The sequence below is a fragment of the Aplidium turbinatum genome, chromosome 6 (assembly GCF_918807975.1).
Source record: "Aplidium turbinatum chromosome 6, kaAplTurb1.1, whole genome shotgun sequence".
Classification (NCBI taxonomy): domain Eukaryota; kingdom Metazoa; phylum Chordata; class Ascidiacea; order Aplousobranchia; family Polyclinidae; genus Aplidium; species Aplidium turbinatum.
This window is the reverse complement of record NC_137477.1, coordinates 29973249-29997233: the sequence shown is the minus strand read 5'-3', so window position 1 is coordinate 29997233 and position 23985 is coordinate 29973249. Positions and strand designations below refer to the sequence as shown.

The 23985-nt window shown below is 37.7% G+C and overlaps 1 protein-coding gene across 1 annotated transcript; it reads right to left on the bottom strand.

The window, feature by feature from the left end:
• Positions 1-506: 506 nt before the first annotated feature.
• Positions 507-20317, bottom strand: LOC145772621 (uncharacterized). Its single transcript, XM_082584486.1, has 9 exons — positions 20187-20317; positions 18912-19020; positions 17127-17598; positions 10517-10750; positions 8318-8423; positions 7634-7787; positions 6701-6867; positions 4719-4919; positions 507-4424 (listed from the first exon to the last, which is right to left on the bottom strand). The coding sequence occupies exons 1-9, from the start codon at positions 20223-20225 to the stop codon at positions 4203-4205; spliced, it is 1704 nt and encodes a 567-aa protein (XP_082440612.1). The 5' UTR covers positions 20226-20317; the 3' UTR covers positions 507-4202.
• Between the last annotated feature and the right edge of the window lie 3668 nt (positions 20318-23985).

Here is a 23985-nt window from a genome sequence, read left to right as displayed (position 1 = left end):
CAAGTAGGCCTCCCTACAGCCTCCAGGTTTAGCTTAAGACAAAAAGCAGCGGGAGCGCGTTACTTTGATTAACCGGCAGGGTTGTTGAGAGGATACTTTCGGCCCGTACCAACGAGATCCTCGGGTTTCAAATTACTTCAAAGAAACTTCCAAAAAAAACGCGCTATATCCAAAAAATACGCGGTGGTTTCTTCAAATTTTAGGGCCTCTGAAGTCATCCCGGCTGTATAAGTAGCCTACCCCCTGGACTCTCCTGTCAACTGGTAGCGAAAACGCCGCTTTTGGAATGTTAAAACGAGAGCGCGCTACTTTTAAAGTAGCGGCTGCCCACCTTCGGTTGCCGACAACACTGTACTGTTCGTATATCTACTGATCTTTGAAGGGCCTTTGGAAACATCAATCAAGCAGGTTCCGAAGCGACCACGACTGGATGTACCTGTCAGGATATCAACATTCTATTTTGGCAACCAACCTCAACAAAGGACACGCAAGCAGCACACTGTAGATGCAGGCAAGAGCCATTTTTTACACCATTGACCACAGCTTATGCCCTTAAAAAACGAGGGCAAAAATTGCGGCGGAGATGTTACCTAAAATCATCTCAATAATAAAAACAAAACATCGAAAATAACTACAAGCAAAGTAAACGAGTCAGAAAAAATAGACCGCGACGGTGGCAAAAGGCGCTGGTGTATGCTGAATGATGATACAGAACATACAACTACAAAATTCACTCAACGAACGAAGTGCGGAATGATGGCATGTAGCTTACGTGAATTAATTTCGTACAGGTAATACACCAAAAGGTTCAACAACCAAAAGAAAAGCATGAAATGAAGCTCAGACTGTGTGCATACAAAAGAACGTCGTAATTGTTCAAATACCATAATGCACTTTCCTGGCTTCCCTTCAAAGACTAACTATCTTCAACCTACAGAGGGCAATACAGGGGGCGGATCCACCAAGCATCTTTAGGGGGGGGGGGCGATTTCAACAACGCACAATGATGTGTAGGTTGATATTCATCCGACTTTGCAAATTTGCCACAAATAAAATTCCCTTTCTGTGTTTTATAGGGGGTATCACCCCCTCTGGACCCGCCACTGACGCAATATGGCGGTTCTGACAATCCGAGGGCGTCATACGGTGTTTGAAAATCCCTTGTAGGCCTATAGCAAGTATTCTGGTAAGAAATTTCTCCTTCTTACGATTAAATTTGGTTATTGCATGGTTGAATTAATAACAGAGGTACGTTTGTATTAACAAATTACCAGAGGATCACGGGATAAAACTGCGACTTGTAACATTTTATAACGATACGCTGTTCTAACAAAGCAAACCTCTTAAGTGGTTATTTTAACATTGTTTATCGAAAGCCAGACAGACTTTCTCTTGAGCATTAGTTAGAGCGCCTTCTTTGATAGGAAATGCAATACAAACCATGGCTGTGGCACAAAAGCGCTGGGGGTTATTAATGAAGACTTTCCAACTGCAAAAGCACTTGAACTACAAAGTAGCCGACGGTTAATGCTGTGCAATGCACACGTGCATACGCCAACGGCCTGGATAGTGCCCTCTATAATAAATTGTTGAAAAATAAACACAAAAGCAGGAATAAAGTAACTTGTTAGCTATCACTTTTGTTTAAGGAGTGAAAAAGCTGCTGACCTTGCAGTATAATCGCGTGCAACTTGTTCCCAACCAAATTAAATCATCCCCACAAACAATTTTGATTTACCAAGTGATTTAAAAACATTTTCAAAGAATAACCCAAGTTTTTATAGTTCAAGCTTTAAATACAAAAAATGTAAATATCTCAAAAACGTGATGTGGTAGAAAAAAAATAAAGATGTTTTTGAAATCAGCGTTACAAATACGTTTGGGAATACATGAAGCCATCTCTGATTAAAATTTGCTGTTGACCAGTGTGGTTATCAGAAATATCATGAGGGTTTTTGCCCAGTCATGATTTCAAGACATCATTGGAACATAACATTTGTCAAAAGAATAATAACTCAAAGATTTTTCTACTTTCTCGATAACGAAACATAGGAACACCTGGTTGCATAATACAACATGGCAAGATTAAGCAACGATGGCTACATTTTCAGTATGTGCTGCCAGTGCACTCCCAGCAAAGTTTTCATTCAGCAACATTTAGTGAATGAAGTAAGTTACAGATAAATGCATTGGAAGTAATTCTCAGCTTGAGAAAAGTTTCTCAATCATGAGGATGATTATCATCACAATATAGTCAATTGATTGTTAGTGGTGATCATAAAAAACATTTTCATGAACTAGAAAGAAAACAAACACAAAAAGAAACTTAAGCACAAGGAATTATATTTTAATTAAACATACTTAATATGTAAACCAAGGAATGTGTGAAAAGGTTTCCTTATATCATTGATCTGATTCACACATCGTGAGATGATTGACAAAAAGAAAACCTCGTAAGTTCAACAATTTCAGAACAGATGACCTGTTAGTTTTTTTCAAAATAGATACACTGACGCACATATGAAGAAATTTGAGCTGATAAGAATTTTAAAAATGACCAGCACAGAAGCGTACAGGTTACAATTAAAAGGTACGACGGATTTACAAGTGGTGCGGAAAGCGTTTATTTCATTTTTGACACAAAGTCGCAAAAGCAAAAACTGATGTATTATTCGTCCAGTGATAACACACATTGTGCTGATGAGAAAAAGAAACATAATTTGCTCAATTTTGTCTTGTTGACAATGAATAAAGACGACTTACACCTTAAAAGGAACTTGAAATTTCAATGTTGACTCTTTTAATCGTTATTTAGTACTCACATGTTACCCTTTGTAACTAATACATCTTCTGTTTTCTATTTATAACAAAATAACCGGCCCTGCGTCAAGAGCCTCTACAAGTATGCAAAACTACCAGGAATAACCTATCAAGGCTTTGTCAGTCCGAGGATAAAGATTCAAAAACCAACCAACCAAATACAAGAAACCGTCTTAATCGGCAACCAGATAGCGCTACTATGTGACGTAGTCGGTTGGGACCTTGACATATTTCCTTTGGAAATGTTACAACATAATACATTCATGCTTAATATAACCAAACACTTATTGAAGCAGTTTGTCGTTGCAACCGAATCGGGTTTCTCATTGCAGCTAAGAGTCTTGCTTGTTCTAGTCTACATTGCATAATAAAAAAAATCAAGATAAGATAGTTATCCAGATAACAAAACCCGTCATTTTTACATCAGACAGTTGAATCAATGTAAAAATGACGGATTTTGTTGTCTGGGTGACGTGGAGCGTGGAGACCCCATTGTTTCTATTCGATCATCAGTCTGCTCGTACTCAGAGATGTGGACCCAGGTTTTATGGGCAAGGCGGTGACAGTGGATTTGGCAGATTTTGGAATGTCGAAGACAGAAAGAATGGCTTCGGAGATGAGCAGATGTTTGAATTTTGTGCCCTGTAGCTCTGCGTGTAGATCACGCTGGTGTTAAACGGTGGACCGGAATCCAGCACTGCCAACCAACTACGTCATCAAAAAATCCAATGAAATGGACCAATTAAAATCACTTTTTAGAGTTTTCAAGTTCTGACTAAAAAATCAATGGTAAAAAGCGCTTTATTTCGTACAGACCTATGCAAATAAAAGCCATCTATTGCGTCTGCAGCCCACCTTTAAATATATTAATTGACCAAATAGCATTTGTCTACTAAAAATGTTCTGATACTTGGTTCCGCACTGATGACAACTGCAAATTAATACAAGACATTTGTTGCGATTTAAAAGACAATCTGCTTTTCCCGCATATTCTGCAAAGTATCCCTGTCGGCATAATACTCATAACGTTTCTTTGTAGTGGAAAACATTTAAAAGACGTTGCGTCACAATCATACAATATACAATGCAAAGATTTCGTAACAAAGCAAAATCGATTTCTGCAGCGCGTTCGGCTGTGTCAACTATTAAGCGATAGTTGCAGTTCGTCGATAAATTTCATGAAAAACTTCTTTCCCAATAAAACACACGCTCAACACTCATATCTCGTTCCATGACTCTGGTCGAGAAAATGAGCTTTGTAAAATTCATCTGAAATTAAAAACTGCTATCGGGGCGATCAGGGAAACGCGCCCAAGCAAAATTGTTGAGGATAGTTGTTGGAACTTATGGTGCATCCTGTCTTTAAATTGCAGTGCGAAAGCTTAAGCTTTCCTTAGTTCAGTGGGATGGTCGTCTGAGCGGTCGGAACCTCGGCTGTTTTGGCGCTCATTGTAATTAGAAAATGGTTCCACTGTGTGTCTCGGAGCGGGACCTGGTTTCGGTTTTACAAACCTTTCCTTCCTGAACAAACGGAAGATGATGTCCTGGTAGTTATCTGGCCATTCAAAGACTCGCGTATCCCGCAACCATGGAGGAATGTGTTTCTGTAAAAAAAGTAACAATTCATAGAACAGTTTTTAGAATAGAAATTCCTTTTGACCATCTCTTTTCCGTGATGTAACTTGGCAATTGTTGCATGTTTAGGCAAACGTCCAACTTAGGTGAACTGTTTAAGTGTTTAAACTAGAGGAAAAATCTTGTGCAAAAGGAAGTTTGAAAATGTTTGTTAAACCCTGTGTTCAGTTGGCTGCTGGCGCGTTGTTGGTTCATTGTTTTCATTGAAACATTCACGAACGCAACAATGAATCACGCCGCTACCAGCACCGGAAGAGACGTACCAGTTCCGCTCCGCTCATTAGGACCGGAATAAAGCGGAGATTTTTTGATCCGTTCCCAATGTATTCCGCATGAATTCTCCTGTAGATGTACTGAGTGTGAATGGCTCTTTCCTTGTGGTGATATCCGGACTGACTGGATGTAGACTGCCCTTCCACAACCTCCCTGTATCCAGGGCTAACACAGATGAGGACAAAGTCGCTCTGAAAGACATATTATATTAGGCAGGATTTCTATTGTATAGAAAGTACGCGGTACAATGATCCACAGTGTTAGAATCAATATCACATTATTATTTACTCGGTGCAGGAGGTGCATGAATCCATGATGAAACGATACTTTCTGCAAAAACTAACAACTCCAAAAAACCTGGTCAAATGTAAAGGCTGGCAAGCGTACTACTTGCAAACAACATAATCGCATCATGCCCAACCTTTATTAATGCGATATCTAACGCGGCTACAAGACCTATCAGTCATGGCGTCATAGATGTTACATTCCCACCGTCAGCGTATTTTCAACACCTACTATTAGATCGAATTGACCAATCACAAAGACGGAAGCACTTTACACTTGTACTCGAGAAAAACATATTTCTCTGACTAATAAAAAGGCAATAAATAATTGTAAGTGGGAACCTGCTGAAACCCTACATTTCTAAAGTATCAAAATAAATTGCCTGAGCCACCGTAGAGTTTACGCCAGGTTTTGGGTTCTAAATTGTACTGAGTTCTAATCAGCATAAAAGTTTCAATGCTCTGAAATGAATGCGGTTACAAACATTGAACAATAAGGAATTTGTTTTTGAACGGCTGTAATGGCTTGAAAAATAAAAGCAAACGGAGGTTAAGCAGGACATTGGTTGCAAGATTGCTGTGCAGGTTACAATTTTGCCTAAACTGTAGAAAAAACGCAGTTCATGACCTTGGATAAAATTACTTTTACCCAAGGTCATGAACTTGACTACAGCCACAAACACAGCTTGCAGATACACCTCCGCTTCCGGAGCCGGAACCCGAGGTCGTTCTGTGACTACAAATGAAGTGTTAAAATTAATTAAAACTCGCATTATAGTTTCTTCGTATGTTAGGCTTATTTTTTTTGTACAAACTTTTTATACATCAAGTATCGTTTTTAACAAGACAAAACTTCACCAAGAACAGTAATTCTTGCTGGCACCACTTTTAAATTGGCCACAGTAAAAATTCAGCAAAATTGTTGTTTCACTTTGCATTTAACTTGCAATTGTTAAAACCTCTTAGTAATTTTAGGTTTCAGTAAAAAGCAAAAACTTTGGAATTGTAAAAATTCTTCGGTGACAACCGAGATTTTGATAGTATATTTTAGAGCTAGGTTTTAAATTCCTTGATGATTATTTTAATTTATTTCACCAGGTGCTCTTCGATTCACCAGTTATATTACCTAAAAAGCAGCTCAATACGTTGAAGTTGGGCCAAGATTTGTAAAACTGCCTTTAATAAAAAAAGAAAAAAATGTATGAGTGTTACAAATAAAACTATTTTGTTTTAACACAAATTCATTGTTGTCTTGGCTTTGTTTTAAAGAATTTGTTTAAAAAAAAAATCAGTTTCGTTTCATTTCGATAAAAAGATATTATTATAAAGCTAGCCTACGTTAACAACACGCAATATGTGACAGCGTATACATGTCAGCGACAATTCCGGTGTCAAGCAATTCTTCCGCATGAGAAGGATAAAGCTTTTTCTGTTTTGTGATTGGTCAACTCGGCCTAATAGTTCTGAATTGAAATAGGTTTTACGTGATAATAATAATAACAATATTTATATAGCGCCACATCCTTAGTCAAACTATGCTCCTGGGCGCTGTACATGACAATGGTGACAATTAATACGGTACTTTCAGTCATAATGTTCAGTGAAATAGAACGTTTTCAAGCGAGGTTTGAATCCATTTAAATTTCAGCTTCTTTTGCACAAATAGGCAACATCTAATTTTCACTCACATTGCTGATGCTGTTATCCAACCATTCTGACGAGCTCATGGAACGTAGATTTTCTTCCAGCATATCCACACCAACATCAATACTATTTTGCAATAAAGTTTGGGATATTTGTACCATGGTACGGGCGTGATGGGGATTCTCTTGCTCAGTGGCGTACGTGATAAACACTGAAAAGGAATGAACTATGATAACAAGTTCAGATTGGGAGAAGTGAATTATAGAGAATTTTTCGCATTTTAAACATTAAGTACGAGTAGAATTAAGTCATTGAAATCGAAACCATCACTAAATTACAGGATGTTTGTTTAGAAAATTATGGCTTTCTGTTGCAAAGAAAAGGTGATATGTTGGCCAGTTCACATATTCTGACAAGAAAATGTGTTTTGGGCAATCCCCGAACAAGAGAAACAACATTTTAGAACTTCTTTGCGGTCATTCGAGCCACTTCAAATCAAAATACAAAGTTTCAGTCAATATAATGGCGGAATGGCCCGTTTCGGTGAGTCCGATTCGGTGAGTTCCCTATTCGGTGAGAGCCTTTTTTGGTGAGTTCCCTATTCGGTGATTTTTTGAAATTTTTTTTTCACTGCCGTTTTAGGGTTGGGGTTAGGGTTTAAGGTTAGGGTCTTATTTCAACGTTTAGCGACGTTAAAACGATGTAAAAGCGGCAATGATAATTAGACTACGGTATACGATAATTTTCAAAAAAAAATTCAAAAAATCACCGAATAGGGATCTCACCGAAAAAGGCTCTCACCGAATAGGGAACTCACCGAATCGGACTCACGGAATAGTAGCAGACCCATAATAATGGATCGATGACTACACAAAGAACTACGTCGGTTGTGACAACTTCAATGTCACAATGAAAGCAATAGGTCGATTGTGAAATAACAAAATAAAAATAAATTATACACTGAATAAAAAGATCACCTTTCACCCTTTCCGTTGGAGTTGCGGGCTTGGGAGGTGGGGGAGGTTGGACTGCGGGTGTGGGAAGTGGGGCACGAGGATGAGAGGGTCCAGGGCCATAGTAAGGTTGGGTGGAAGTTGTTCGCGCAGCTGTCTGGTTTCGAGACACTTGACTCTGAAAACAACATCACATAAACTGCTACCGTTTCGCTTGACTTTCACGTGAATGCAGTGCTGCAATCATCACTCATCAATGCAGTGCTGCATCATCACTCATCAATGCAGTGCTGCAATCATCACTCATCAATGCAGTGCTGCATCATCACTGCGTGTTTTGACAGAGCGTTTTACCAAGAGATGCAGGTTATTGACAAGAAAATGCATTGCACCTTGCTTCAGATGAAAAAGCTAAAAACATGGAAAGATAGGCTACATAACAACGTTTAGTCAAAGATATACAAACCTGCTTAAATAACGCCACATTCACCATAACACAGCCGTATACTACACTGGCAGGATATTGTGCTGCGAAATGCAATACAATATTGTGCAATTAGACGGCGGAGCTGAAACCAAATTGAAATGATAAAATACTTCTTCTGTCTAGAAGTTGAAAATTCTAAATTCTATAAAAAAAATCTTTATGGATATGTACTTATGTAGCTGTTCAATCGTTAACTCTTTTATAACGTTAAATCTTCATACCGATACTGTAGGAACGGGGGCATGTAGGTCACGATTTCTCTCATCGCTCCTTTGTTCGATTGGAGATCGATCTTCGTATGAAGGATGAATTGTTGTGAAGCTGTAACTGAAAAAACAAAACAAGATGGCGCTTTAAAAACCTTGAGCAACCAAAGTTAATTGTCTATACTTTGCTTTCAACATATCTCTTTGATCAACAGTGGCAACTGGTAACTGACCCAAAAAGCAACCTCTTACGTAACTGATATAAACTTCGCTATAAAGAAAGTGTGGTGCAAGTTACATACTTTCCCCCCATCTTTCCTATCCGAAAATACTTCAATCATGCCTCACATTTCGCAGTAAAACTAAAATTCCATTGACAAGTTCTACTTGAACATCTTTAAACCTTATTAAAAGCAGCAGAAGTTGCCAGAAATAACTGATTTACTAGTTTAGCTTACCAAACAGCCTCGGGCATACACCTACTACAAAGCTGAGGATCGCTACAAATCAACGTGGTATATAGCGGGTAATGACGTAAGTGACTTCTTTGGACACTGGACAGTCTATGACGCAGACACGCTGCAGACAGAAACTCACGAGTAACCAAACGAAAAGATTGCATGAAGTTAACTCAAAGACACTTTCTGCTTATTTTTGTTGAGATTGGTGTGATGACGTGGATATAGGGATGGGCAAAATAGAATAATTAGCTATTCTAGAATATTCTAGAATACTGAAACCGAATATAGAATACAGATATGTATTCTAGAATAATTGACAGTTTTTACCATCGACACATTTTAATGATTTTTATGACTTTACAAAAACAATGAACATCACAAAAATTGCTTATCGCAGTGTAACTTTCACCAGTCAAACGAGATCTCAACTTGGTGGCAGTTAAACCTGCACTTGAAAAACATCTCTCTGAAGAAGCAGATGTAGCAGGTACACAAAAATATTTTGAAACTAACTGACAGAAACAAGAAAATTGGTTTTTGTTTTGCTTTCCATCAAACAAGGGCGTTTTGAAGAGATGTAGTGAATGCTTTAACAACGTGAGATATGTATCTATTTCTGAAGCAGGGGAAGCCAAATTTGCTGATTCATCTTCACTACTGCAAGCAGCATCTTCAATCCCACAGCTCAACAAGTCGTCCATGTCAATGTACTGGCATGTACGGTATTACAGGCCCGTAGCCAGCCGGGGGGCCTCGCCCCCCCGCCTAAAAATTGTTGCCCCCCTGGCAAAATCCCAACATTCTCGAGCAACAGCTACAATTATAATGATTTTGTCCATTTAAATTTTTTCGGCCCCCCCTAAAAAATTAAAATTTTTTCGGCCCCCCTGTTGTATTCTACCAGAAACAACTTAGGTTTGTGGTACCGAAATAGAGAAAAATCCTAAAAAGCGGATTAAGCTGTTTCGTACTACACTTCCGCAAGACTGTGAGGACTACAAAGCGCTTGACAAGAAAGATCTCTTTAATGCGAACAATGAAACTCGTGCGTTTTCCGACGCCGCATCGCACTGAATCGATAAACAATTCTACTTTCGCTGCAGCGAATTCGTTGCGATCAAACGGACTATTACGAAGTGGATCGTTAAAGCGGTTTCAATTATCCGATTTCATATGCATTTTGAAACCGGTTAGACTCTACAACCGGTTATTCTATATTCGGTATTCTATTTTGCCCATCCCTACGTGGATATCGAACATAAAACAATGAATAATTATAAAAAATACTTCAAACGCAACTTCAGATTTAATAAAAACATAAAAAAATGCAATCAGTTTCAAGCAAGAATAACTTAATCTGCCATCGTCACCTTCAAAAAACCGCGATTGGGCAAGCATTCATTTAAGCACATGTGCTTAAAATATTCAGGGAGGCAACTAAAAATACGCAATCTTGAATTCAGAAGAATGTTGGCAATCCAATGATTTATTTTGTACATTGTATATTGTACTATAAAAAAGATAATTTTCTACTTCAGAAGGCAAATGGGATAAAGGTTGCCAGTTACAATGCTATGTCATCCGTGGTTGCTTATAATATCACTGGAAGTATACCTGTTTTTATAAGCAACAGGAAACATCAAACTTGGCGACCTGGGTCTTGGTTCAAGGCCTTTCAACAAGGATTAAGCTGACCAATAATTGAATTATTTTTCAAACATAAGCAAAAACAATTTAAGAATCATACACTCACTCGCTTCCGACGGATTCTTTCGAGTCCTGATGCGTGTATTCTGGCTTCACATCCAGGAGACTGCAATCGGAACCTGAAATTTGTCGACTATATTCTGGTGAAGAGCTTTGACAACTGTAATCCGGCGAGCAGACTGGAGGAAGAGGATCCGGTCTGCGACTAGGCACAGGAGCTGGAGGTGCGATGTCTTGAAGGGATTCTTGAAAACCGATATCCGGGGTGAGAGAACGAAACCTATAAACAACCAGTCGATTGTCACACTGTGTAAACATGAAAAAAGTTAAAGCAAGCATGGAGCGTTTCTGGGTATTTCTGGTGCGCTGAGCACGAATATGATCCGTTTGTTCGTACATTTTGTTTTTTATTTCAGTCAATTTTTGAGGAAAATGTACATATTTGCCTTGGGGCAAACTTTTTATGGTTTGATTTTTCACTTTATGTTCTGTGTGATTACTACAGTTGAAATCCAATGCTCCCTACGGTACCCTTACCTTTCAAATTAAATAAGCAACTTTTCGAATTGTATAAATTGCAAGGGTCCCACTCAAGATTTTCCTTTTTTTTTTATAATTTTATGCCAAAAAAGTCAAAAAAATTTTGAATTTTTTGGCTATTTCATGATTTTTCATCAAAGCTTTATGCTTTTTTTTATAATTTTACAAGAGCTCGATGTTTTGTTATACTGTATTTAATTTTTTTAAGTTGTTCTTTTTACATTTTAAGCATAAGAAGCGATTACGGAAAAACAGTCAATGCAAGTCATTACGTCAAAGCAAACATACAGCTTTTGAGTAGAAGTAGATAACATAATATACTACGCTCCTTTTCAAATTCCAGCTCCAGGCAACGCTGGACTTGATTACGCATGGAGAGAACAGAAAGATCATATTAGATTGCTCGCAAAGTCATTAATAGTCAGTAAGGTGTTCATCAATTGCTGACCTTTAAATTTTTAAAACTTCCAAGTAACACCGAAACAACACTACTTTATTAAGTTGAAGAATTTTGTGTTCAGAGTCAAAACGAAATACTGTGATTTTGTTTTAAACAGTTCTAATAAGCACTCAAGCAGACGCAAAAGATGATAAGGAGTTTAATATACTTATTGCTCAAGCAAAGGCCGCTTTTCAACAAATGAAATCAATATTGTGCAACAATACTTCCGGGGGGAAGGGCGGGGCCCCCTGAGAATTTGTGGTTGAGGGGCAACAAAAATGGCTATTACAAGTAGTGTATCAAAGATAAAATAGTTTGCGAAAGAGATTTACATCATTTAAATTATAAAGTACGGACTTAAAGAATGCCGAAAGCGAAAAACAGCCTACGTTGCTCTTGCCCGCAAAACAGCAGCTGATCGCATGGCTTTCTCTGGAACGTGGATTACTACTGACTACTGAGATACGCACGGCACGCACGCTGAGTCACACACTGCTTATCTTCCCACGCCTGAGGAGCAACTTCAAAGTGAAAACGCGTGGTAGCGAAAAAACAAATGCGAGGTTGAATATTTATTCTCATTTCACGAGTTATACCAACGTCCGTTAGATTTTTTGTGACTTCAAACATGAAATCGGTTTTAGCAAACTTTATCGAGTTGAAACTACGACACAACGAACAATTACGTGAATACAGCTTAAAGAAAAAGTGCATTTTTTAAAACTATCATCCGTGTTTTGCTTCAATAAGCACTGTATTGATGTATATATTGTGAAAATAAATACATCTCATACATTTATCAATATACACTCCTGCACTACCGTAGCCTACTGCATATACTCGAGTATGGGTCGATCTCGTGTATAAGTCGAAACTTTTAAGCTGAAATCGGTGATATTTCCTTCTGCCGTGTGTAAGTCGAATAACTTATTCCCGACACTACCATTCGATGGTTCATCTGAGCATTGGCATTGACATACGGTATGGAAGTTTCAAAGTAGATCTTAGAGTAACCATGGCCACCTGGAGATGCGGCCTGATTTGTCACATTTTGCAGATTTTGATTACAGCTACTGCTAGTGTTTGACTGACATTTTCTGAGATGATTTACTTTTTGCGGTTTCCTAATGACATAAAACTTTTTGTTGCCTTGGGGAAGCAGTAGCAAATGAGAAAAAGTAAGTTGAAAAACGCAAAATCAGACTGTTATTGAAAATTAACAGTCTGACTAAAATCTTCGAAATCAAATTTTCTTTGTTTTTCAACATGTGAGAATGTTAAGACCTGTTGTGTCATCTGGGGAAAAGAATAAAGTAAGCGTAAAAATCTAATTTTTAGAAAAATTTATTTAAACGTTCGCCCAAAGTTAGAAAAACCTGGAAATTTCTGCAAAATGTGACAAACCAGGCCATATCTTTAGGTGGCCATGGAGTAACTTACACTGCTGTAATAGTCACGTAACTATTCACGGCAATTATAAGTAAACCAGCTAAATTAGACGCGCTATTTTCAACGAGGTCTTCCCGCTGTGAGATCAACTATGATTCAACAGAACGCATTGTTTTGTTCGCAATGTTGTGAGATATAAATCGAAATCCGATAAAAGAAAAGGTGTTTAATGGTCTTGGTCGCAGATATTGCCTGCATTAACGAAGTTTTTTACCCCTATTATCACCTAGCCAACCTGGCATCATTGTTTTATGCGGCCGCTAAGGTTTGACATCGACTTCAACGATCGTGGAATGTCACATAATAAGAACGATTATATCCTATACGCAAAAAAATGATCTCTTAAAACAGCTCTTCCTGCTGTTTTGTCTCGTGAGCTTTGAATATTGCTCAACAAGTGTATAAAGTTCAGACTTGACAAGAAATCATTCAATTTGAAAACAAAGTTTGAAATACTGCAAATAAACGTATTCAAAACTTTTACTTCGGCCGACAACATTTCACACTCCGTAATCTACGTCGGCAATGATTTTGCCGCAGCAAAAATGCATTCATTTTGAAAACTGCCGAGCTGGAGACAACAGCTTGTCCAGCGTATAAGTTGAATCTGTCTTTTTGAGCTGAAAATCACTTGCGAACATCTCGACCTATACTCGAGTATATACGGTATTCGATAAAAGACTATAAAGCAGGGCTACTCAACTGGCGGACCTTCTGGGTGTTGATGGTGGACCTTGAGCTTTTGGAAGAATAACCTCATTGCAACGTTTCAGGGCTCCATAAAACAGATTTTTACTGGGAGGAAGCAATGTTTGCTGTGATGATCATAACCTAGTTGCTGCGGGACTTCGACTCCCCAACACTTTCCCAGAAATCCAATTCGAATTAGCCTACATTTTTCCTAAAAAAGTGGTTTGGTACAGATAGTTTAACTTTCGTGGTGGCGTGTGAAATAACTTATTCACCGGACCGCTAAAAATAGTCAAGTTGTCGAACGACCTTTGCTATGATTAGTTGAGTAACTCTGCTACAAAGACTTTCGATAAAAAACACAAGAGAAAACACTTCGCCGTTGTTAACGCTTTGAAAGTAAGTATTTAGCAAAACGAGCGAAGCAAAGGTTAATAAAACTGATATTGGGTTTCCACTCTGTTTGAGATCATGATTTTTGCGCTTTATTTCGACAATTTCACTGTCTTGATCGTTGTTATTCACTCGCACGAAAAGGAATGAACCGGCTTGTTTTCCCAACTGTTCCTATTATGAGCTAACAATATCAAAATTCTAACGACTAGGCGTACTGCATGCGTAATACTATAAACAAGACGGTAAGCTTAATCAAAGACTACTTTAATTGAGTAAAATAGCGTTATGGTTATGACGTTATCACCTTTCTCGCCCTCCCCCAAGGGTTTTTGAAAAGTCGGCGCCTATGGCAACAAGTACATATCTTTCTCAACTTAATATAAACTAAAGTATCAAAGTGTTAAATTTATCCAATTTTTCTAGAAACCTGGACAATTAACAAAAGAATGACTAAAAAACAAATTGGGTTTAAACAGCCCTAATGAACAAAAATGTACTTGCATTGATTAATGTGGCAGTTCATAAAATATAATTCAAGTTAAACTGGTTTATTACTTTATTTATAAAGAACAAGCAGAAAACTTTAGTCTTGTTTTTAGCATATATTGTCAACTGTGAGGTTTTTATGTAGCGTATAACTCATAAAGTTGATTGTAGTGGTTGTTCGTCTTCTTTGTGCGAAGAAACATTCATTGAATCGAAAAATCACTCAAACATGTTTTATTTTAATAACTTCTATAACTAATTTTTAACTGCAATAAGTTTTTTTTTCTACTTGTGTTTAGACTTTAGAGCAAACAATACAAAGAAATTTTATGTCGGCATTTACAGTTCAATTAGAATTACAATATTAGACATAAAACTGTGATTTCAATTTGAATTCTAAAGAATCGGGGTGGTATTACCCTCTAATACACAAACCAAAAGTAAGCACAGGAAGTTTAACGTTTTGAAAAGCGGAAACCTGTCATGTGACCATGAAGCTACGTCACAGTCCTCCAAAAAGGACTTGCATTGCAACGTTCAAAATATCGGGGCAATAGCAGCAACAAAGGTGAATCCGTCACAATGGATCATGTCACCACATGGTTGAACGCCAAGCTACCACGAAAATTGCTACAAAAAGCTGGACCATCAGAACACGAATTTTATCAATTGGAGGTTTTTAAAGCAGTTCATTGTTTGAGTAAATAATTGGCAAACTGTGAGAGCGTCTTTTGACAGCCAAGGAACGATAATGGTCAATATCCATAAAGCCTAAGCAACTAGATTTATAAAACTTTGTCAACAGTATCCAGAGGTCCAATGCGATTGCAACTGCTGTACGAACAAGATCGGTTATCTTGTCAGTCATTTGCCAGACGTCTTGATACGATTATCCGATTGATGTGTTTAACCAATTTACCCAAGAATAAAAGGTCTACTGCAGTGGTTCTCAACTGGGGGTCCGCGAAGCGATTTCAGGGGGTCCGTGAAAGCTTGCGAGTTTCCAGCATGATTGATAAATTACGAAATGTAAAAATTGGTTGGTTGTGCTTTATTTGTGTATTAGGCTACCGTGATTTTCAAACTGTACTTCCCAACGAACCGGTGCGATGTCCTTTGAAAGTTCAAAGGTTTGGTTTCTAACTAAAAAAATATCATATAAATGAATTAATTTTTTAATAAGGCTATGTTCAACTTAACTTTTTTTAGACAGTAGTCTATTGGTCAATGCTTAACTTAAAAATACAAACGTTGGTCAGCAGTCTATCACCACTCACAGTTTTGCGATGACAAGATTATAACGAATTAATATTGATTAGAAACGAAAAAAGGAAGAAATTGTTTGTAACGGTCGCAAAATTCTATTGGTTTTTGATAAAATTTATAGAAAAACATCAAATCAACATAATTATAGATTATATAGCCTACTGATTTTTGATGTGCCAACATAAAGCTCATAACATAATTTCTCCAATGTCATCAATAGTCATAAGTGTGTCCGAGTTCACCAAATTCTTTTAAGTCGTTTCGAAACTCATAAAACATTTGATTCCATTATAATTACAGGAAAAGCGATATACCAAAATTTCAGATAAAATTTTTTTGGGGGTCCGCGACCGCTTCGAAGGTACCAAAAGGGGTCCGCCAAAACAAAAAGGTTGAGAACCACTGGTCTACTGTATCGTGAATGGGCGTTATAGTTGGTAATTTGTGTATGGTAACTCAGTTGCAATAAGCAGTTGCAAATGTGTAATTGAATCCTACAACCGTTTGCAATTCTGGTTAAACTTGGAAAAGGTTGTAGAGCTGTGCTACACAACACAATGTCAGCTCGTTCCAGAGCATATTGTACAGTACATTGTACAATCAAAGCATTTTTCCACAAACTGCAGCAACTGTAACGTCACGTTTCAAAGATGCTATTTTTAGCTCGGTTGCAGTGTCATTACTCTGCTTGTCCGTTTTTTTGCATTTACAAAGTCCTTGTCTCCTTCCGAATCATATTTGAGGGAATCTTAAGCTAGTTAGAGTGTCAATAGTTACTAGTTAACCAGAAGTTAAGTTAACTGATATGCTAGTGTATACTGTATATAAGTTTTGTTTACTCAAGTACTGCAAAAGTACAAAACTTTGTCTCAGCTGTTGAACTCTAGTTATTGAAATTAGGGTTTTGCAACATAATTAAAATAATGCTGTAACATTGACAGAAGGCACAGCAGATGGCACTGACATAATACAAATCAACACCATCTAAAAAAGCTAATCTAATATATACAATACTTGACCGGTTGTGCTGCATAAGCTTTCAGTTGTCATTTTGTATGTGAGCAAGACAAAACAGCTTTTCATCGGTGTAGATTAGAGTTAGACTATATTTTTGTTGTTATACTGTATATATATAATTATGTTTCCTAGTATTTCTTATTCAGTGTAACATTAATTTTCTTTAATGGCTTGATAAGGACTAAATGCATAGCCGAAAAAGTTTATCATTTTGTTTTTATAATGTTGACTGTTGCGTTATTGCTCAATTATGTTTGTTTACGGTTAAAAAAAGCAACCTCTCTTCTTAAATTGTATTCATTGTTGTATATAGACACTGTCGATATGTTTAATCTCTTCAACTGCAGCCAGAAAGGATTTTAAAACTTACCCATTTTCTAGATGGTGTTCTTGATTGGAATGATGATTGGTGGAACCAGGGGATGCAAATTCTGTTTTTTGATAGTGTCTTGCTTGGTTGGGATGATTGGGATGAGCCAAAAGGGGCCTACTTTCTTGGGGGTAATGATGATAGTTGGGTTGTGGGGGAGTGGGTTGGGAACGGTAATGTTCAGTTGCTTGTGGTGGATAGCGATGAGGTTGATGGCCATAATTTTGCTGCATCATAGGTCTCTGTTGGAAATGAGCAGGCAACCTAGCGTTTACGTAATTTTCTGCTCCACCACGATGAGGTACAGGTGCCCTATGTGCCATTTCTGCATAATTGGCCATTGCAGCATGATTCACGACAGAACTCATCTCGGAATTAAAAGAACCAATAACAAAAGATTCATCATCATCACCAAGTTCACTCATCTCAAGATTGTTCATACTACCAAACGTACATGCTTCATCAAGATTTTCTGTAAAGACAAATATATTATCCAGAACAACCAATCCAGAAAAATTATAGAAAAACTAGTCTGCAATTTCTCAAAGCAGAAAAAATGTAACAAAACTTCTAAAAAATTAAACAAAGCAGGTGCCGTAGTGACTTTTACAATTGTGAAATTAATCTACCTCTAAATCTGATAATTCATCAAAACTAGATCAAAAAAATCCACCACATAATAATACGAATCATATGAGTTTAACCCAAATGATGCAAGACTTCATTATTTATTGTGTCTGATGCTGATTTGCACTGTTCAGAGATATCGTATACACTGATAGTATTTAGCAAACTTAAATGTCTAACTCTAAACAACAGCTTTTGGAGACCACTAGCATACTCTAAGTGTAAGTCTGACTTTCTGCTATTAATCCCGCATCTAGCTACTTTGTGAACAACACAGATTTTCAGTTCAGTTTATTTATTTTTTCTGCTGGTGAATAAACAAAAATAATTCACACAGCAAGGATGGCAGCAAAAGAGCAAAAGGTCACTAAAGTGAGCTGCCACCCAAACATATAAGCAAAACACAAAAATTATAGAACATAATACCGGTAGGCTACTGGTACTGGTATAAAATAAATAAACTGAAAAGAGTGAGGACAAGGAAAACAAAAATGCAGTTTTCTCCAGAAAATTAAATCTCTAACTTTTACCAAAGTTGTATAAATCAATCGGTTGTTTTTATTAAGGCAGCATTTGGAACTAAACACATTGCTCAATCCATGCGCGGACATTTTGCCAAATAGACATTTTGCCGAAACTCATTTTTCCGAAAGGTTATGTGTTATTAGGTTATGAATTATGATAATACATATAATACATTTGTATAATTTCGGCAATTTGTCCAATCGGCATTTAGTCCTTTTGGCAAAATCAGTTTCGGCGAAATGTCCGGGTACTGGTCAATCAACTAAATAACACTTGAATTAACTTATTCCTATGTCAAAGAAGGTATGAGGTGAAATGTGCCCTATATACGACAGAGAAGGTGGGACACTTTGCATGGATTTCTTCAGGCCTCAACATTTACATTGTTTATTTATTTGCTTACTGCTTCTAAGCTGTGTGCTGTGAAAAAAGCAATGTTACATAGAACATTGCATGTCGACTATGAAAGTTGCAATTTTTTGAAGTTAGTGACATTTTACTGCTTCAACAACTTGAGATTTGGAATAACATGATCACCACATTCAAACAGTCGCAGCCGGACTGCTTCAAATCAAAACACATTTTATTCAACAGCTACAATATTATAATGAATTCCTTTGTTATCATTCATACTTGATTGCTCGGAAACGTCGTTTTCACTTTCAGCAGGATGCTGCACAGGACGTCGCTCCAGACCCAAGTTACCTACCCTTGATCTCAAGGTATCCACATCATAGGCAGACTAAACATTAACAATTATGCTTTTACTTATGTTTGTTATCTACATTGAATAGTTCTTTAACAATGCTACATATCTTATGCACAAAATGTTCTTCAAAGAAACAAAACTGTAGTATAGATTATATAATAAAATAAACAAGACAAAAATTGAGGTGAGTTGTGTTAAAGCAGACTAAGATAAGCAAAATATTGAATTATTTTTTATGTGTGTAAGATAAGTAGGTATATGTACATTGTACAGTAAGGTGCATGATTTCCCAACCATTTTGAAAATTGAACTTGTGGCTTGTGCCATTGGGAAATGTGACTATTCCAGGTCAAATTCAACCAAAAAATATGGGGGTCACCGGAACCCCTAAACGCCTACTGCCCTACTACCACCTCGTCAGTCCTCACCCCCTTGAATTTGGTTTAGCAAAATCGCTATAGGTTAAATACTAAACATGATAACCACATAATGTTTGGTACTAACTTTGTTGCTAGTTTAAGTATGAAAAGAAAATACAGTTTCAAAAACTTTCTACATATGTTATTATATAAACAAAAAGTTTAAAAAAGCTATACATAGAAAGCAAGAACAAATAACAAAATTCTGTCCAAACTCTGTTCTCAAAACTCTGTCATGTACCAAAATAATAAGCAAAAATAACTGCAAATTGCATTAACAACTAAGTACAAAATTTTTTAAAATTTTGATGGTGAGGAGGTAGTAGTAGGGGCCAGGGGGGGGGGTCCGGTGACCTCTATATATTTTTTGGTTGAATCTGACCTGAAATGGTTGAATTTTATACTAAAAATTAAAGATTCACCGATACATTAATATTTGTAATATCAAAATTTGGCAGATATATTACTGCAATGATTACGGTATGAAAATGAAATTTGGTAAAACTGTTAAGCATTGCATATTGTTTACACAAAACAACAACACAACTGTCTATCTTTTGAAGTACTGTAGTACATTTCGAACATTTGCAGTTCACTATTTATAAATCCTTTAGGTACGGTACCGTATGTTAAGAAGTATTAGAATAGACTTTGGGCTGCCAAGCCTGGCATGGTGGTGGTCAAAGCATACCTACTTGTAGTTTTCATACTATTAAAATAAATATTTTAAGAAATTTAAACTAACACACAATCATCATATATCTAAATATTTGAAAATACCTTTTCAGTCCACTTTTGGTTTCCATTGCAGCTACTCATTACTGAACCAAGCTTAAAGGTTGCAATAACAAATGAATGGGATTTTGAAATTTGAACAAATCTTTTTCACATCTGTTTAAAACATATTTTACCTGAAACACAGATGCAGGTAATTCCATTACTGCGATTGCCGGGAAATAAGTGATGTTGGCTGGGGAGCCGAATGGTGAGAACATCTGCGTGATGTTCAAAAGGACAAGAGTTCAACACCACTCCAGAGCACGCGGCTGTGTCTCGGCAAAGACACTTAATGGCAAGCCAAAATATGGGGAGCAGCTGACTCGAAGACTATGTCACTTCGCTGCTTCCTGTCGTCTGTTGTATCGTATCTGTGATCGCAGTGTACTGTATGTTATCACAATGGACGCAAATAAAAACACGACTATCATTATTATATATTATTACTTAAGTTAAACTCGATCACATTACCATTATAATTTTGACACAAGACAAGCTGTTAGACTACCAACATTCCTGTTTACAGCTGGTAGGTACAATTAAGTAGGTAGTATACTATTGCAACAGTCAGAGGTGGGCACCCACTACTTTTAAAGTAGCGCGCTACCCGCTACTGCTACTTGGGCCAAAGTAGCGTGCGCTACCGACTACCAATTTAAAAAAGTAGCGCGCTTCCGCTACTTTTGTCTAAAATGACACTAGGAAACACTCAAGTCCCTAGTGACGCAAAAATGACCTTGAAAACGAATGTTATCATTTGTTTACGCTGTCATTTTAACGTCGTTATAGAAAACACATTCTAAGGGAAATTTATTGTTACGCATCTTTCAAAAACACGACCATTTCAAAATGAGAGTCACTAAGTCCTGCCCGCTTTCGCTTAAGCACATCTTTTCCAACAGATAAAAGTCTCTCCACCGCAGCACTGGAAGGAATGGGGGTGTTGTATTTAATGAACAGATGTTTTAACTCGGTATTCGAAAAGCTCAAGGACTTGCTCTTGTCCGAAAAAAAGGCGTCCACAATTGTTGCTTCCTTCTGCACCGACGTTTCACGGGATGGCGCCTGGGGATGGCACAAACACTCCAAAAAATACATCCTCAGAGTCATGACTGGTGTTGGTGTCACTCTTCTCGGTATCAACCTGGCTTAATGTCTCCCGCAACAGTCGAATTACCGTACATCTGTCTTGACTTTTTCTCGCAGTGCGTCAGCATCATCCGTGGAAACGTAGTGCAGATATTGTAGCCACGACGTCTTGAAGGAGGGATGAAGACATGATGCCATAACGCGTTTCATGTTGTTGAAGCATTTGTTGAATTGTTTCTTCACCCCTTCAAGGACTTTCACTTTCAACCATAGGCGCCTAAGCCGTGGGGGCCAGGCCCCCACCCATATTTCTGCGTGGGAGCAACTTTTTATGCTGTATTGATACATAAAACAATAGATGAACTAGCGATCGGCAGCAGGAAAACATTTTTAAATGCAAACCGCAACAGCTTCGCGATGAATAATCACTAGAACGAGTAGCGATGCTACAATCTCACCCCAGACAAAAAAATCTGTTATTTTTACATTGATTTAACGTCTGCAGACGTTGACTCAATGTAAAAATGACAGATTTTGTTGCCTGAGACATAGCAAAAATCTACCATTTTGCTTCAATGTCATTGAAGCTTCGATTCAATGTCATCAGATGTGGAATGCACCCAAAAACAACATAATTTGCTACGTTGACGCAGCGTGCGTTTAGCTTAATGCGCTTGCAAACAGACTCGATGTCGCTTTCGAAAGTCGAAACCTCTGCGGAGAATTGTCGCGGCAGTGAATCGCTCGCTGTGAAAATGAACTTGAAGTCACGGCCCGAGGTAACCACTAACAACGCAACAAGGGCTGGTACAAACCGCATTGCGGCACATATGGCGTAATCAACGCAACAACGGACTCGCGCAAACTGCATGGCGCACACACGACCGTTGCCATAGAAACCCGATCAAAGGCGGGAATATGCGCATCTTTTGTTTCATCTGCAACACAAAAACGGGCGTATCACAGCAAATTGAAACTTGAAAGCAGGTCAGCCATAAGTTGCGATATTGTAGTGAAAAGGGAGCAATGTCAAGTCGAAAACTTAATCAAACGTCTCTCCGTAACTATTTTTCAAGAGCTGTTTACGGATGTCAGCAACTTTTAAATTTATTCAAGGTGACGTGCTGTTGAATTGATGTAAACATGAATGATTTTGCTTTCAACAGGTGTATTTTCAAGCGTATGATCAAGTTAGTATTTTCATTCCATTTACAGTATCGAAATGGCCCGCTTCGGTGAGTCCGATTCGGTGAGTCCGATCCCTTAACGGGGGATTTTTTCAATTTTTTTTTAAATTATCGGGTACCGTAGCCTAATTATCATTGCCGTTTTAGGGTTAGGGGTTAGAGGTTAGGAACTCACCGAATCGGACTCACCGAATAGTAGCAGACCCTACAGTATACCTTTTAGTAAACCTTTTCGTCTTTTGTTTCATGCTAATAAATCTAGTTCGTTGCTAAACTTTATGTTGTGCTTAGCTTGAAGAGTCGCAGTCCATCAACCGCTAGCCCACGCAGACGCATAACATGTGTTTTGGTTCAGTTTTGTTTATAATAATTAACGGTAGGTCGAACGTAGCGATAACTCCGAGTGTGGCAATAAAAGCAATCCTAGTGTGACGACATAATTACGTCATCCATTGCGTGACATTTCGCTGAATTTACGCTGCTGCTTATGAAACACGCTTTCGCCGGCTGTCTTTAAATGTAGCAAACCTAGCAAACCTCGCAAACCTAGCAAACCTAGCAAACGTCGCAAACGTCGCAAACCTAGCAAACGTAGCAAACCTCGCAAACCACAAGGTTGCCAGATGGTATTTTTTATTGTATTCCTTTAAATTTCTTGGCTTTTTATTTATCGGGTGCATGTTTTTTAAAACCTTTTTGAACAAGTTACTTGTTTAGTGTTGATGTTGCAGAAGTTCTATTCTCATCTATAAAAAGATATCAAAATCTCTGCTTTGTTGGTTATGGTTAGTTTTGATATAAATACATTTAAAGAAATGCCTTTGCGATCAACATTTGTGAGATAGCCTATTGCAAGTTAATATTAACGCAATATTTGGTAGTCAGACATTCGGGAATCAGTACTCCATCCCTTAGTTAGACCATGGTTGGGTGAGTTCACTAATTACTGGTTTTCTAAAAACTGGGCTGCAGACGATAAATAAAACTTAACTTTTGCAGACGACCGTAGTTCCAGCCCTGGGCTACAAAACGAATAAGTGCCTAATGACAAGTTTTTGTGTGTGTTTAGAAAGTAAAGGATATTTTGTGAACGAAACCGGTTTTTCCAAGGTTTGGTCATTTGAAGTGTGTTTAAAATACCTATATGCTTTGGCTCTTTTTTTGGCTACTTGCAAAAAAATGGTTTGTTTTTGGGATTGGTTTGAAACGTGTTTTGGTTGGGTAATTTTGTGGAATCTGGCAACTCTGCAAGGTTTGCTTCTTTAAATGTAGCAAACCTAGCAAACCTCACAAGGTTTGTACATTTGTACAATTACGGGAAAATATTTTTTGTGTTATGAGGTTTTCTCAGCGGGCGTCTTTAAATGTCGCGAACTCCGAATTCCTCGCAAAGCTTGAGAAGGTTTCTGCATTTGAAAGCCTACCGCAATAGGTTTTCATAGTCTCCCTAAAGAAGATAGATTTAGACTAGCAGCAAGTAATGATAAGGTTGTCTGTAGTCTAGGCCTATCTATTTGATGCAAACT

Excerpts from the sequence above, each read along its gene's own strand:
- LOC145772621 (XM_082584486.1), bottom strand. The coding sequence starts at position 20,225 with ATGAGTAGCTGCAATGGAAACCAAAAGTGGACTGAAAAG. Across the intron at positions 8,424-10,516 it reads AAAGAATCCGTCGGAAGCGA|TTACAGCTTCACAACAATTC; the intron begins GTGAGTGTATGA and ends TTGTTTTTTCAG. Across the intron at positions 4,920-6,700 it reads TGGATAACAGCATCAGCAAT|AGCGACTTTGTCCTCATCTG; the intron begins GTGAGTGAAAAT and ends TATGTCTTTCAG.